The sequence below is a fragment of the Pristis pectinata genome, chromosome 29 (genome assembly GCF_009764475.1).
Source record: "Pristis pectinata isolate sPriPec2 chromosome 29, sPriPec2.1.pri, whole genome shotgun sequence".
Classification (NCBI taxonomy): Eukaryota; Metazoa; Chordata; class Chondrichthyes; order Rhinopristiformes; family Pristidae; genus Pristis; species Pristis pectinata.
Window position 1 is genome coordinate 5,655,580 of NC_067433.1, and position 16,664 is coordinate 5,672,243.

The 16,664-nt window shown below is 45.5% G+C and overlaps 1 protein-coding gene across 2 annotated transcripts in view; it reads left to right on the top strand.

The window, feature by feature from the left end:
* Nucleotides 1–16,664, top strand: part of ggcx (gamma-glutamyl carboxylase) — a 39,603-nt gene that overhangs the window by 9,792 nt on the left and 13,147 nt on the right. For both annotated transcript variants that reach the window (XM_052041005.1, XM_052041006.1), the window contains exons 4-10: nucleotides 1,346–1,511; nucleotides 2,502–2,580; nucleotides 5,501–5,607; nucleotides 9,080–9,243; nucleotides 10,043–10,338; nucleotides 13,561–13,692; nucleotides 15,772–15,923. In XM_052041005.1, coding sequence (XP_051896965.1) covers nucleotides 1,346–1,511; nucleotides 2,502–2,580; nucleotides 5,501–5,607; nucleotides 9,080–9,243; nucleotides 10,043–10,338; nucleotides 13,561–13,692; nucleotides 15,772–15,923 — 1,096 coding nt within the window. The remainder of the gene's footprint in view (nucleotides 1–1,345; nucleotides 1,512–2,501; nucleotides 2,581–5,500; nucleotides 5,608–9,079; nucleotides 9,244–10,042; nucleotides 10,339–13,560; nucleotides 13,693–15,771; nucleotides 15,924–16,664) is intronic.

The following is a 16,664-nucleotide window of genomic DNA, read 5'->3' on the forward strand; positions in this document are numbered from 1 at the left end:
TATTGCTGCAGATCATTTAGAACTCTACCATTGTGTCCTTGACTGCTCAGAGAGTCCCTCTCTCCAGCTTGTAACAGAACATGCATTATGTAATGTGCGCTTGGACATACAGTCCGTGCTGACCCTGTCCTGGGAGTGTGTGATGGAGCAGTGTAGAGAGAGCTTTACTCTGTATCTAACCTGTGCTGTTCCTGTCATAAGACAAAAGAGCAGAATTTGGCCATTCGGCCCATCGAGTCTGCTCCACCATTCGATCATGGCTGACTTATTATTCCCTCTCGACCCCATTCTCCTGCCTTCTCCCTGTAACCTTCAATGCCCTTACCAATCAAGAACCTATCGACCTCCACTTTAAATATACCCAATGACTTGGCTTCCACAATGAATTCCACAGATCCACCACCCTCTGGCTAAAGAAATTCCTCCTCATCTTTGTTCTAAAGCGACATCCTTTTATTCTGAGGCTGTGCCCTCTGATCCTAAACTCTTCCACTGATGGAAGCATCCTCTCCACGTCCATTCTATCCAGGCCTTGCAATATTCGGTTGTGCCCAGGGAATGTGTGATGGGGCAGGGATAAAAGAGCTTTAACTCTGTATCTGTGTTTAACCTGTATCTGTGTCCCTGCCCTGGGAGTGTGTGACAGGTTCGTGTAGGGGAAGCTTTACTCTGTATTTAATCTGTGCTATTCCTGCCCTGAGTGTGTGTGAGGGGACAGTGTAGGGGAGCTTCGCTCTGTATCTAACGTGCTATGACTGACGTGGGAGTGTGTGATGGGACTTTGTAGAGGGATCCATGCTCTGTATCTAACCTTGTTTTGTGTCTAACTCATTCATTTTTAAAACGTTTTATTTCTTTTCTCATGTGCTGTCCTTGCCAAGGGAGTGTTTGATGGGACGGTGTAGAGGGAACTTTACTCTATACCTCACCCATGCAGTGTCCTGTGAGCGTTTGATACTGGCATGAAGTGTTCCATTTCCCAACACTGCTATCTTTCGTCTGCATAACGACATATTACATTATTGTGCAACGTTAACGTTTTTTTAAAAAACCATGATAACAATTGCCACTTTCATTTTCAGAAGCTTATAAGCACATATTTTGTCAGCTCAAAAGCTCTCACAGACAAAAGGGAGCTCTTTATTGTCTCGAGTAACATTTTTATGTCAAGAAATACTGAGAACAACAGATCATTTTGTTGTTTATCCATTGCAGTTTCCAGGATACTGCTGTGCTCAAATTCTCTTCTGCTTCACTGAACTTCTGGGAAAAAAAAGATTGTATCTGAGTTATTTTGAGAAATAGGTGATGGAGAGTGTTTATCCTTTGACTCGCTTGTCCCTAGGTGCAATTGGGATCATGCTTGGCTGTTTCTACAGACTCTCCTGCATGATGTTTTTTATCCCGTACTGGTACAACTTCTTCCTGGATAAAACGGCATGGAACAATCACTCATACCTGTATGGCCTCATTGGGTTCCAGCTGACATTCATGGATGCCAACAGATACTGGTAGGAAGTTTGGAGTTTCAGTAAATACGGTGATCAAAAAGCAAAAACAAACTGACTGGTATAAATCTGAAATGAAAGCCGAATGTGCTGGGAATGGGATTTCCAACCCCGCTGGAAATAATCAGCAGGTCAATCAGCTTCCACAAAGAGAGAAACTTTTAGGTCAGTGAAGTTTCGTATGAATGGAGGAAACTTGGGAATCAAGGATGTTTTGGGTTGCTGAGATTGGGGAGTGGAGGGGAGAATGTGTGTGGTAGGTAGAGCCAGACACTATTGAAATGAAAGGAGTTTGGGTCATCACCTTATCACACTTTCCAGTAGGGATCACTTTTCCCAGTTCGATGCCGTGAGGCTAATTGCAGCACCAGCAATTGCTTTGGTGCAGGTTAACTCTGCTTGCTGGGACTAGTTCAGACTTTGAGATGTTCTGGTGTATGGGAGAGTGGACCATTGCACCCAGTGACTCCTTCCTCTGGCTGTGAAGCACAGAACACAGAGCCCAGTGGCTCTTTCCTCTGGGCTTTTCAACAAAGCCTTGACTGAGCCATGGCAGTGTGCTAATGCCCTGACACTGACCCCAGTCACTCCAGACCCAGATTATTCAACTGTTCTATAGCCAGCTGTCTCCGGAGACATGAGCACAGGAATCCAGCCTGATTGCCCAGTGTAAGACTGACGGAAGCAACGTTGGACGTGATTCCTTTCAGATACATCACTGAAGCCCTGACTGTTCCCTCAGGTGGACAAGTAAAGCAAGGGAGTTGGCCTTTGACCTTGTCCAATATTTACTCCTTGCTCGTTTCCACGGAAACAGATTATCTGCTCATTATCACGTTGCTCTCTGTGGGAGCTTGCTGTGTGCAAATTGGCTGCTGCGATTCCTACAAAAGCTCCCTGTTGGCTTTAAGTGGTTTGTAAGACAGAAGTCAGAGTAGAACTGCAAGTCTTCCTGCCATCAATAAATCACAATCTTTTTGAAACATTTGTTAGGTCTATTGACGGCTTACGAAACCCCAGAAAGAGGAACGCTCAGGTACCACTGTGGAATTACACTCTGCTGAGGACACAGGTTAGTGCTGTGTGTTACAGAGCCTTATGCTTACTCTCAGGAAATTATCAGAGCCTGTGATTCAAGGACAGAGTGATTTTACAAACTCAAATTTTCAACAGATTCAGCATGAAAGCGTACAGGGTTAAGGAGTACGTGACAACGTTTTGAAGAGGTGACTAAAGTATTGGACTGGGAAATGTCATAGAGGGATACAGCCTTTGACCCATCAAGTCTATGCTGACCAAGAAACCATTTGCACTAGTCCTACATGAACTCTCTTTTATTCTCCCTACAATCCCATCACCTTCCCCCAGCTTCTACCACCCACCTACACAGCCCATTAACCTACCAATCTGCACATCTCCTAGGGATGTGGGAGGAAACCAGAGCCCTTGGGGGAAAGTTGCAGTCACAAGGAGAACGTGTAAACTCTGCACAGACAGAGGGCAGAATTGAACCCGGGTCACTGGAGCTGTGCATCTCAGGATGTTGTCTGAAAGGAATTTGATGAAAGGCACTCATAAAAGATCGACAAAGCTCATGGGATTGTAGGCAGTTATTGACCTGGTTAGGAAATTCTGCACCAGGAGAAGAGGTTAATGGCAGATAGTCTTAAGTGGCAGGAGGTGACTATTGATGTTCTCCGAGGGTCTGTGCAAGCAACGTAACTACTCACCATATCTGTCACTGCTTTAGACAAAGAGGTAGAAAGCTAAGAGTCAACGATATAAAGTTCGGCACCAGTGTGGAGTGGAAGTACAGAGATCTAAGAGGGCAAAACTGTTGGATTTCAATGTGGACAAATATGAAATCGTTCACTGTGGATTTTAGAAGGGTTTAGAAAGAGAAGTACTTTTGTAAATGGTGAAAGTGGCAGCATGCCAAAGAGATGTAAGGGTCCAAGTAAACAGATGATTAAATGTTCTGGAGAGTTGGAGGAAATTATTGTAAAGGCTGGTGGAATGTTGATCTTGGTAGAGAGCCATAAAATGAAAAAAGGTGGTGAAACTATACAAAAGCCTGATTGACCACGAAATCCTGTTGGCCAACCTGGATTCCATTCCTGGGGGAAGGGGATCTTGGATTTCGAAGGAATGCAGTGTAACTTTACTAGGTCATGCCTGGGTTACAAAGACTAAATTACATGGAAAGATTATACAAACCTTAAATGTTTTTCTGGATCTTAGAAGGGTAAGGAGAGATTTGATCAAAATTCTCAAGATATTGAAGGGACTGTTAGCAGGTGGAAGATTGGAATGATCTCAAAATTAGAACCAGAATTTTCACAAGTGAAGTTCTGAAATGCATTTGCTCAAAAACTGACAGAGATTTGTCAGTCTTCTACAAAATTGGTTGTCAGTTTTGTTAACCCATTAAGGGATGTGTTACAAAGGCAAGAATTTGGAATTAGGTCACAGATAGTTATGATCTCACTGAATGACAGAGCAGGCTGGAGGGATTAGTGGTTGTCACTTGTACCGAGGTACAATGAAAAACTTGTCTTGCGTACTGTTCATACAGGTCAATTCATTACACAGTGCAGTTACATTGAGTTAGTACAGAGTGCATTGAGGTAGTACAGGTAAAAACAATAACAGTACAGAGTAAAGTGTCACAGCTACAAAGAGAGTGCAATGCAATAAGGTGCAAGGTCACAACAAGGTAGATCGTGAGGTCAGAGTCCATCTCATCATGTAAGGAAACCGTTCAATAGTCAATAGTGGGGTAGAAGCTGTCCTTAAGCCTGGTGGTACGTGCCCTTGGCTCCTGTATCTTCTACCTGATGGAAGAGGAGAGAAGAGAGAATGACCTGGGTGCTCCAAGACTGCATTAGGCACAACGGCTGGAGGGTGATATGGGTTGAATGCTCTCCGCTGATAGTCCAACATCATTTTGTTTCCAAGTGATGTGAAGAAAGTCACTGAGAAAGCCATCCTTCTGTTCAGCACAGCAGCAAGGTTGAAGGGTAGCAGAGAAGACGAAGGTCATTAGGAGATGAGCTTACATGACCCCAGCCTGGATTTTCAACCCTGCATGTTGAAGGAGGTGGAGGCACTGAAAAGATCCCTGAAAATGTCATGAAGGTTGGGGGCAGTGCAAAGGCTCTTCCTTTCAGCACAGTGAAGAGCAAATTGCAGACGTTAAGAATGAGCAAAAAAAAAGCCCTTAACCATCATTTTTTTGTTTGTTAACATGGCAACAAGACCATGGATGTTCACCCCAATGTCCTGGTTAACATTTAAACCTCAACAAGATCACTCAAACAAATTATCTGATCAATTATTTCATTGCGACCTTGGCAGAATGAAAATTGGCAGCCATAATTCCTACATATGTAACAGTGACTTCAAAGATTTTATTTCATTGGCTGTATATTGCTTTGAGCCTGTGAGAGAAACAATATAAATATATTTCTTTCCTTCCCACTTGTAAGGATGGGCATCTTAAATAGCTTGCAATCCAGAAAGCAAAATTGTCACTCACTTTATTCAATCCAAGTGACCTGTCAAAATCCTGCCTTGTTCTTGTCACAATCGTTCCACCTTCTCCTTATAGTCCGTGAACCAAGAGCTCTTACCAGCGAAGAAATAATGTGACGGATCAGTGTGGGGAGAAACGGGATTCAATCTATGGGGAAAATGGGATCAGAATAGATGCGTACTTGCTGGCCAGCATGGACGTGGTGGGCTGAGGGGCCTGTTTCTGCGAGCTATGACCCTATGGCATTTACGTTTATCCCTTCGAGCTGTAAACCTGTAACCATGCCCAAGTTTGGAATGTTGCGTCTAGTGGACTGCAGGTGCTGGAGATCTGGAGCAGCAGAAAGCACGTGATGGTGTTTTCCAAAGTTGGCATGGACCCAAGACAAGAACTTCATGGATCTTATTGAGCTTGCATCGACCACTTCAGTCCACTCTCACCCCTTATTTCTTTCCAGATCTTCATTGTCTATTTCATTGCTGGCGTGAAGAAGCTCGATGCTGACTGGGTGGAGGGATACTCGATGAACCAACTTGTAGAGCATTGGTTGTTTGATCCCTTCAAGTAAGTGACTCTGTTTACCTAAAAACTGCTGATTCTGAAGATCTACAAATAATGCAAGAATTCACAATAGCTCTTTTTCCATCTGTGGAGTGAACAGAGCAGTTAATGTTTCAGGTGAAAGTCTCCTTTTAATAACTATTCTGAGCAAGAGCCTGTACCTGCCATGTTAACTTGTCCTATCCTTGGACACTTCCCATACTCTTGACTCTCCAGTATTTTCTATATTTGTGCCAAGCTGCTTGTGTAGGCTTGTCTCAGTCACACTACGGGTACTGAACATGGTTGGCAGAAAAGGGCTTCAACTCGTGGGATACTGGCACACGTCCTGATGAAAGAGGGAGCTGTTCAGTTGAATCGGATTGGGATCAGTGTTACAAATCTGATAACTAGGGCTGTAGATTAGGCTTTAGTGTAGGGAGGGTGGGGTTGGTTTTGGTGAGGGAAAGTTCAAGAGAAAGGGGCAGCACGATGGGCAATTATAACCAGAGTTAGGAAGGTGCAGAACATAACAGTATCCTATCAAAATGGAAGCAGGCAAAAATGGTACAAAGTCTAAACTGATGGCTCGTAATCTGAATTTGTAACAAAATAGGTGAATTAATGGCAGGCACGGTAGTGTAGCAGTTAGCGTAACGCCTCACAGCGCCAGCGATCCGGGTTCAATTCCGGCCGCTGTCTGTAAGGAGTTTGTACGTTCTCCCCTTGTCTGCGTAGGTTTCCTCTGTTAGCAGTTTCATTGTCCATCACCATCATGACTGGGGGTGGGAGGACTGCAGAACTTGGATCTTGTCTGTTGGTGCTGGGTTTCCTGGCTCTGTAGCTTGCTGCTTCTGTGGTTTAGAATGTATGTGACTTTGTGTTGCAGTTCCATTGGTTGGTGCTGCTTCCAGTATTCCCTTGTACACTCCCAATGGAACCAGCTTTGGCCCCCTGGTTTGGTGGTAATGGTGGAATGGAGAATCACTGGTTCATGAGGGTACAAACGTGGTAAAATGTACCTGATGTCCACAGTATCTCGTGGGTGCTCAAGTTCTGCTCTGATGGTAGAGCTGTACGATACAAGGGAGGTTTCCTAGTGTCAAATTGGGCGTTTATCTCCACTAACTCACTCCTACCAGTATTGTAATAGACTGCTGCATCTGGGACAGGTAGATTACTGGGAGGAGATTGCTTTTCCCCATGTATTAGTGTCTTTACACGTTCCTTGGGCCCAGTCAGGCGAGTGTGTTCTTTAGAACTTGGACCTAGAATGTTTGGTCAGGACTGCTGATACTGAACTCACTTTGTATTGAAGTGCAACTAATAGGACTTCTATTGTATACCAAGTGTATGAAAAGAGGGGTTCAGGGTTGACTACTGTAGGGTGCCCTGGTGCCCACCTGGATGATAGAAAGTGCATTGATTCTATTTTTGGATTTTCATAGAGCATAGAACATTACAGCACAGTACAGGCCTTTCGGCCCACAATGTTGTGCCGACATTTTATCCTGCTCTAAAATCTAACCCTTCCCTCCCACATAGCCCCCTATTTTTCTATCATTCATGTGTCTAGCTAAGAGCCTCTTAAACATCCCTAATGTATCTGCCCCCACAACCTCTGCTGGCAGTGTATTCCACGCACCCACCACTCTCTGTGTCCCTGGGAAAAAGGTCTCTGACTGTCCACTCGATCTATGCACCTTATCATCTTGTACACCTTGTAATGGTTTTGGTTAACTGGCACCTGAGCCATTAAGAGTCGACACAGTTGCTGTGGTTTTAGAGGGTAGGGTCAGCAGCTTTCCATCCCAAAAGATGAGGGGTTTTAATGACAATCCACTGACTTCACGGTCACCATTAGAGTCATAGCGTAAAACAACACAGAAACAGGCCCTTTGGCCCAACTCGTCCATGCTGACCATAGTGCCCACCAAGCTAGTCGCATTTGGCCCATGTCCCTCTAAACCCCTCCTATCCAGGTAGTTGCCCAAATGTCTTTTGAATGTTGTTATTGTATCTGCCTCAACCACTTTCTCTGGCAGCTCGTTCCATTTACTGACCACCTTCTGGGTGAAGAAGTTGCCCCTCGGGTCCCTTTTGAATCTCTTCCCCTCTCGCCTTAAACCTATTGCCCTCTAGTTTTTAGTTCCCCTTCCCTGGGGAAAAAAAGACTTGAGTGCATTCACCCACCTATGCCCCACATGATGTTACACACCTCTTTAAAGTCACCCCTCAATCTTCTATGTTCCAAGGAATAAAGTCTTTGCCTGCCCAACCTTTCCCTATAACTCAGGCCCTTGAGTCCTAGCAGCATCCTCATAAATCTTCTCTCCACTCTTTCCAGTTTAATGATGTCTTTACCGATAGCAGCCTTGTATTCCAGATTTTTTAAAAACTTGATTTAAATTCTCTGGGCTCTGTGTTATTAATCCGGTCACGTATGCACCATGTCAGTGTGCTTCATGTTAATATAACACCTGCTTTTTGATTGAACCCAACACTCCTAACTACATGATTCAGAACACAACGATCACGTTAGCCATCATGTTATCTTCTGTCTTCAGGACACACTTGGAAAGGGATAACTTGCAATGTTCTGTGTAAATTATGTCAGGTCCCCACATGGCTAACATTTGCCTCTTAGCAGTGTGGAGGAGCAGAGGGAGCTTGGGGTCCACGTCCATAGATCCCTCAAGGTTGCCACACGGGTCGATAAGGTTGTTAAGAAGGCGTATGGTGTGTTGGCCTTCATTAGTCGGGGCAGTGAGTTCAAGAGCTGTGAGGTGATGTTGCAGCTCTGTAGAACTCTGGTCAGACCACACTTGGAGTATTGCGTTCAGTTCTGGTCGCCTCATTATAGGAAAGATGTAGAAGCTTTAGAGAGGGTGCAGAGGAGATTTACCAGAATGTTGCCTGGATTGGAGAGCATGTCTTATGAGGACAGGTTGAGTGAGCTAGGGCTTTTCTCTTTGGAGAGAAGGAGGATGAGAGGTGATTTGACAGAGGTGTACAAGATAAGAGGCATAGATCGAGTGGACAGTCAGAGACTTTTTCCCAGTGCGATGATCGCTAACATGAGGGGACGTAATTTTAAGGTGATTGGAAGAAGGTATAAGGGGGATGTCAGAAGTAAATTTTTTTTTTACACAGAGAATGGTGGGTGTGTGGGACGCACTGCCAGCAGAGGTTGTGGGGATGTTACGTTAGGGACATTTAAGAGACTCTTAGACACATGAATGATAGAAAAATAGGAAGCTATGTGGGAGGGAAGGGTTAGATAGATCTTAGACCAGGATAAAATGTTGGCATAACATTGTGGGCTTGTACAGTGCTGTAATGTTCTATGGGAGACCAACCTCACCCCCCGGTAGAATTGGGCAGGGTGCTGATCAGTCAGGCTCTTGTCTCGCCTGTAGCATTTACTGAACCTGCCTTCGTTGGGTGATTCGAAACAATCTGCTGTGCTAACGTTTGCCTTTTTCTCCTTGAACAGGCTATTGCTTTCAGAGGAGCTGGTGAGCCTTCTGGTTGTGCACGGTGGAGGCCTTGTGTTGGACCTGTCGGCCGGATATCTTCTCTTCTTTGACTTCACCCGCCCCTACGCCATCATCTTTGTCACCTACTTCCATTGTATGAACTCCCAACTCTTCAACATAGGTAACAGCACCTGCTCCAGCCTCATTCCATGCTAACGGTAAATGTAAACTGTCTGCACCCAGCCACGAGCTCAGTCCTCTTGCTCTGTCCCCAGCAGGCTGAGCTGCCCTGTACAACATCCAACACAAAAACCCAGTAGGAGTAAACTGCCAGACCCCTCAAACCTGCCCCACAATCAACCTGCCGGCCTCAACTCCTCTTCTGCACCAGTTCCCCAGCCGTCAATTCCTCCATCTTACAAATATTCCCATATCTATCTCCACCTTAAATATATCTAATGATCTGGTCTCCAGCTCCCTCTGGGGCAGAGAATTCCAGAGCTTCACCACCCTCTGAGAAGAAGTTTCTACGCACCTCAGTTTTAAATGACCAACCCCTTATTTTATCGATGCCTCCCTTTGTTTGTGGCTTTCCCACTAGTGAAGACATCCCAATATCTGCCCTGTCAATCCCCTTTAGGATCTTGTATGTTTGAATAAGGTCACCCCTCATTCTTCTAACCTCCAAGTAATACAGACCCAAACTGTGTAGCCCCTCTGGTCCGCTACAGAGAACAACGTGTTGCAGATCCTTGCCTGACACCTTCTCCAACCAAGCTCATGTTCACCCCACCTACCTAAGCCTGGGTGGACTGAAGCCCATTCCAGATCTGTTCCATCACATGGGTTCATCACAGATTTAACTTGGGAGCTGTCCGAAGCAGAGTGGTCACCTACCCTGAGGCTTACAGCAGAGCTTGGGTTTGTGTTTTAGGACGGTTTGGCTTTGTTTATTACTTGGGATATTCCTTCCTTTCCAGGGATGTTCTCCTACACAATGCTGGCAACATCTCCACTCTTTTGCTACCCCAACTGGCCGAGACCATTAGTTCAGAAGTTCCCGGGCTTCCTGAAGAACCTGCTGCCACTCACTGATCCGCCCCAGCCGAGTGATTCTTGTGTGTATCCCGTCAAGGAACAGGACGGGAAGGGCAAAAGTCAGCAGCGTGTTGGCACAGAGACACCTCTCACATTGCGACAGAGGATGGGGGCGATTTTTGTTGTGGTCTACATTGCGGAGCAGTTCTTCTTGCCGTATTCCCACTTCATCACACAGGTGAGTGATCCGGAGCTTTGGGCTGCAGAGGCAAATCCCAGCTAATGTTCCACCTGCTGGTCGGACTCCAGCTGTAACGTGCAAAGACAAGACCAAGCTTGTCTGCAACACTCGGTCATCCCCTGATCCCCCTGATCACAAGAAAGGGCAAGTGTAGATGGAAGTAGCTCCCAGGGTGAGGGAGGTGGTGACCAGGGAAACGTACCCAGTGAGGGGCAGTTACTGGGCAAAGTCAAGTTTATTGTCACCTGCACAAGTACACATATGCACAGGTGCAATGAAAAACTTACAGCAGCAGCATCACAAGCACATAGCATTGGAGACACAGCATTCACAAGAAAAAACATAAATTAAGCATAAATTGTACAAGAAAGAACACAATTAGAACAAAACAAAAGTCCATGGTAGTGCAAAGTGGTCATAGTGTTACTATACTGAGGTAGTGATTAGGGTTGTGCAGGTTGGTTCAAGAACCGAATGGTTGAAGGGAAGGAGCTGTTCTTGAACCTGGTGGTGTGGGACTTCAGGCTTCTGTACCTCCTGCCCAATGGTAGGTGTGAGAAGGTGGCATGGCCTGGATGGTGGGGATCTTTGATGATGGATGTTGCCTTCTTGAGGCATTGCCTCCTGTAGATACTCCCGATGGTGGGGAGGGATGTGCCCGTGATGTATTGGGCTGAGTCTGCTACTCTCTGAACTAAACTGTGGAGAACTGTATCTAGGGGTGAGGGGAAGAAGGGTGGCTGTGGGACTGACCCTGGGGGTGAGGGAGATGTGGGATGACTGTTTATCTGTACCCCGGCACCACAGCATTGAGTGCCAGCCCTTCCCTGTAATTTTCAGCTGGTCAGTGGTTAATTGTGGGTCACCAGTTTTACAGGCTCCTCTACCTCATCACACTTTCTCTGCAGCAGGCGACTGTGCGGAAACTCTAATGTGGTTTCTGAGAGGCTGTCACAGACAGTCACTGGCCACACTTACTGTCCCAGAACTGTGTGCTGGTCATTTGATGCAGACTCGCCATACTTGAGTTGGCCACTAGATGGGAGTGTTCCTCCAAGCTGAACCAATGTCAGAAGAACAGCTTCTTTCTAATATGTTAAAGTCAAAGTTTGAGTTTATTGTTGTATGCACAAGTACATGTATCACAGGTACAAATGAAAACCTTACTTAGGCAGCATCACAGGCACATAGCATCAGATAAGCACCGTTCACGAGAGAAACATAAACACAACTTTTACAAGAAAGAACACAATTAGAACAATTAGGGCAGGCACGTAGTGTGGCGGTTAGCGTAACACTATAATAGCGCCAGCGACCCAGGTTCAATTCTGGCCACTGTCAGGAGTTTTTATGTTCTCATGACTGCATGGGTTTCCTCTGGGTGTTCCGGTTTCCTCCCACGTTCCAAAGACATAGAGGTTAGGAAGTTGTGGGCGTGCTACGTTGGTGCCGGAAGTGTGGCGACACTTGCGGGCTGCCCCCAGAACACCCAATGCAAAAGATGCATTTCACTGTGTGTTTCAATGTACATGTGACTAATAAAGATATCTTATTAAAACAAGGTCTATTGTGGTGCAAAGTGGTCATCGTGTTCCTATACTGAGGTAGTGATTAGGGTTTTGACGGTTGGTTCAAGAACCGAATGGCTGAAGGAAGTAGCTGTTCTTGAACCTGGTGGTGTAGGACTTCAGGCTTCTGTACCTCCTGCCCGATGGTAGCTGTGAGGAGATGGCATGGCCCGGATGGTGGGGATCTTTGATGGATGTTGCCTTCTTGAGGCAGCGCCTCCTGTAGATACACCTGATGGTGGGGAGGGATGTGCCCATGATGTATTGGGCTGAGTCCACTGCTTAGTAGTATTTAGTAATAGGAGCACTTACTGCAAATTTAGCCCTCAGTGGTATTTAACAATAGGCTTTTTGACCCTTTCAGTCTCTACCAGTATTTCTGCACCTCTTATCTTACACTAACCGGACATTGTATTTTCCAGCCTGTTCTCATCTGCTAACGTTCCTTCTACGTGTGTCTATGCCAGTGAGTCCCTGAACAAGCCTCGTTGTAATACATTCCATCCTCTAACCAGCCTCTGAGTCAAGGCATTTCTCTTGAACTGGAGCTGTTGGTGGCTACTTTACTGATCATCCCACTTTTGGAGTACCCACCAGAGTTTCTGAGTGGTGCACCCTGCTATTGTCAAAACACAGCATAATCCCAGGGATTTCCATCCAGTGTTTCAGTGATCTCTGTACACTAGGTTGGATTAAACTGTGGATCTGTTTAATTCTCTGGATTAATTATTTGGCACAGTTATTTTGTGTTACATCAAATTAGAAATTAAAAATAAACTCGGTGGGCTCTTTGGTTATGGGAGGTACTATGTAAATGCAAATTTCATTACTTTCCGTCACCTTAGTGGAAATATGGGAGAAAATGTTTCCAGAACCAGAAAATCACAGTTGCACTGCTCCCTATATATCCCTTCGTACTTTTCCATGTAACCTATCCCTCCGGACAAGATCCCCCTGGTGTGAACTGTTCTCAAGGCAGGAACAACTGAACACCCAGAAAATACTGGAATTAAACTAACTGGGTGAGTGAAGACAGTGACTGCTTCAGGTTCGGACACTTGGTAAATGCATCTATTTCTGTATCCATTTTCCAGCAAACTTTGCTTTGGGATGTGATTGCCATGCAGAGGAGACTCACCAGGATGTCGTCTGGTTTGGACAAGTTCAGTTATGAGGAGAGATTGGACAGGCTGGGTTTGTTTCCCTGAGGGGTGACCTGACAGAAGTATATAACATTATGAGACGCATGGATGGGGTAGAAAGCCATGGTAGGGGTTTCAAAGCAAAAGGGCATTAAGTTGAGAAGTCAGAGATTTAAGGGGAATCTGAGGGGTAAGTTTTGTTTTACATGGAGTGTGGTTGATATCTAGAATGTGCTGCCAGAGGAGGTGATGGAATCAGAGACCATTCCTACATTTAAAAGACATTTAGACAGACACCTTTATACAGGCAAGGCACAGAAGGATACGGCCCTAATGCAAGCAAATCGGATTTGTGTAGTTGGGCAAAAAGGTCAGCATGGATATGGTGGGCCGAAGGGCCTGTTTCTGTGCTGTATGACTCTGACTTTAAGAAGTGAATCACTCACCTGGCATATGTAGGTAACAACAATAAAATTAAATGTAGTCCTGACTGCCTCTCCTTCTTGCAGGGATACAATAACTGGACCAATGGACTCTATGGATACTCCTGGGACATGATGGTTCATTCCAGATCTCACCAACATGTCAAGATAACCTACAAGGATGGAGTAACTGGAGAGATCGGCTACCTAAATCCGGGGGTGAGTTAAAATGTTGTCAAACCCTACACTGAACTTGTGGCTCTCTCCCTGAGTGGGGAACGGATCAACACACAACCACAAGAAAATTGGAGCAGGATTAGATTCCAAGCCTCTCCTGCCATTCAGTACGATCAGGTCAAGTCGAGTTTATTGTCATTATCACCTCTCAAGTACGGTGAGGCACAGGTACAATGAAAAACTTGCAGCAGCATCACAGGCATGTAGGTACAGACAACACACAACATAAATTAGACAAGACAGTGAATAAAGACTTTGCACTAATGTCTTGCTTTGCACAAACACAATTAGAAACAAGTCCATGGTAGTGCAAGAGGAAGTCCATAGTGTTCCGTTGCTGAGGGAGGGTTAGGGTTGTGCAGGTTGGTTCAAGAGCTTGATGGTTGTGGGAAAGTAGCTGTTCCTAAACCTGGTGGTGCGGGACTTCAGGCTTCTGTACCTCCTGCCCAACGGTAGCAGTGAGAAGAGGGCATGACCCGGATGGTGGGGATCCTTCTTGAGGCGGCACCTCCTGTAGATGCTCTTAATGGTGGGAAGAGCTGTGCCCGTGATGGACCGGGCTGTGTCCACTACTCTCTGCAGTCTCTTGCATTCCATGCGTTGGAGTTGCTGGACCAAGCCGTGATGCAACCAGTCAGGATACTTTCTGTAGAAGTGGTTAGAGCATTTGGTGACATCATGGCTGATTTACTGCAGATCTCAACTCCTCTGTGCCAGTTCCCCAACTGCCCTCAGTCCCTCGACCTTTCAGAAATCCTCCACTTTAAATACATCTAAAGATCCAGACTCCACAATGCTCTGGGGTAGCGAACTCCAGAGATTCATCACCCACTATGAGAAGAAATTTCTGTGCACTCAGTTTTAAATAACCATCCCCTTATCTTGAAATTTTGTGCCTTCATTTGTGATTTCCCATGCCTAGTGAAAGCATCTCATCGTCTGACAGGCCCCCTGAAGACCTTGTATGTTTTGTCATATACCCTCTTAGGATCTTGTATCAATAAGATCAGTCCTTGTTTAACTAAACTCCAAGCATGTTGTGTAGTAACTACATCTAACTTGGTTTACTTTCCATTTTCTGCTCCTAATGCTGAATGTTGCTAAACAAGCCCCTAAATACCAAAGTCTTGGCTCTGCTGAGTCTGCAGCACAGTCTCCTATCTATCAGAAAGCTGTAGGTCTGAGCCCTGCCAGGGACTCGAGCATATAAACTAGGCTGACAATCCAGTACAGAGGCTCCCTGGATTACAAATGACCCGACTTATGGAACTCTGACCTTACGCAAATTCTCCCATACATTTTTCAAGCTTTTTTTTAAGCTAATAATAATGTTTTATGGTGTTCATTAACGACTGGAAACAGTATACATTCCATTAGTTTAATTATGGCCAGTGATTATTTTCCCAGTGCGACGATGGCTAACACGAGGGGACATAATTTTAAGGTGAATTTAAGGAGGAAGGTATAAGGGGGATGTCAGGGGTATGTTTTTTTTTACACAGAGTGGTGGGTGTGTGGAATGCACTGCCGGCAGAGGTTGTGGGGGCAGGTACATCAGGGACGTTCAAGAGACTCTTAGCTAGACACATGAATGATAAATTAGGGGGCTATGTGGGAGGGAAGGGTTAGATAGATCTTAGAGCAGGATAAAATGTCGGCACAGCATTGTGGGCCGAAGGGCCTGTACTGTGCTGTAGTGTTCTATGTTCTATAATTGTAGCAAGTGTATATAGAGTAATATGAAATGGGTAACTATGAAAACAGATGCTTCCTGACTTACTGATAGTTCTCAGGAACAGACGCTTCTGTAACCTGGGGACTGCCTGTACTGAGAAGAGCTGGCACTGTTGGAGGTGTCACTCAGACTAACCTGAAGTCCAATTTGTGTGCAGAGCAGCACCATTTTCCAGAACAGTGGTCGTCCCTCCTGGGCTGTCAATGCTCAGCCCACAGTCAACCTCAAAAGAAATAAGCCACTTGGTTGTGAGCCCTTGTTATTGGGTGGGACCCAGGGTGCTGGGGAAATCCTTGCCTGGTGAACACTGGCTGTTCTTTCCCCAGGTGTGGACACAGAGTCGTCGTTGGAAGGACCATGCTGACATGTTGAAGCAGTATTCCAGCTGCCTGGCCCAGGAACTCCGCAGATACAACATTGTTGATCCCGAGATCTACTTTGATATCTGGGTGTCTATGAACGACAGATTTCAGCAGAGGTGAGAGCAGAAGTAACACAGAATGGTGACGGTTGTCGGTGATCTTCAATAAAAATTGAACACACTGGAAAAACTCAGCAGGTCAGGCAGCATCTGTGGAAAAACATTTAATGTTTCAGGACCGGAAAGATTAACTTTTTTTTCCCCACCAATGCTGCCTGACCTGCTGAGTTTTTCCAACATATTGAGTCAAAGTCAAGTTTATTGTCACATGCACAAATACATGTGTGCACAGGTGCAATGAAAAACTTAATTGCAGCAGCATCACAGGCACATAGCATCAGAGGCACGACATTCACAAGAAAGACAAACATAAATTATACATAATTTTTAGAAGAAAACTAGAACAAAAAAATAAAGTCCATTTTAGTGCAAAGTGATCAAAGTGGTCACAGTGTTGCTAAACCGTAGTGATTGTGGTTGTGCCAATTGGTTCAAGAACTGAATGGCTGAAGGGAAGTAGCTGTTCTTGAACCTGGTGGTGTGGGACTTCAGGCTTCTGTACCTCCTGCCCGATGGTAGCTGCGAGAAGGTGGCATGGCCCGGATGGTGGGGATCTTTGATAGATGTTGCCTTCCTGAGGCAGCACCTTGTATAGATACTCCCGATGGTGGGGAGGGATGTGCCTGTGATGCATTGAGCAGAGTCCACTGCTCTCTGCAGCTTCTTGCATTTCTGTGCATTCAAGTTGCCATACCAGACAGTGATGCAACCAGTCAGGATACTTCCAACAGTATATCT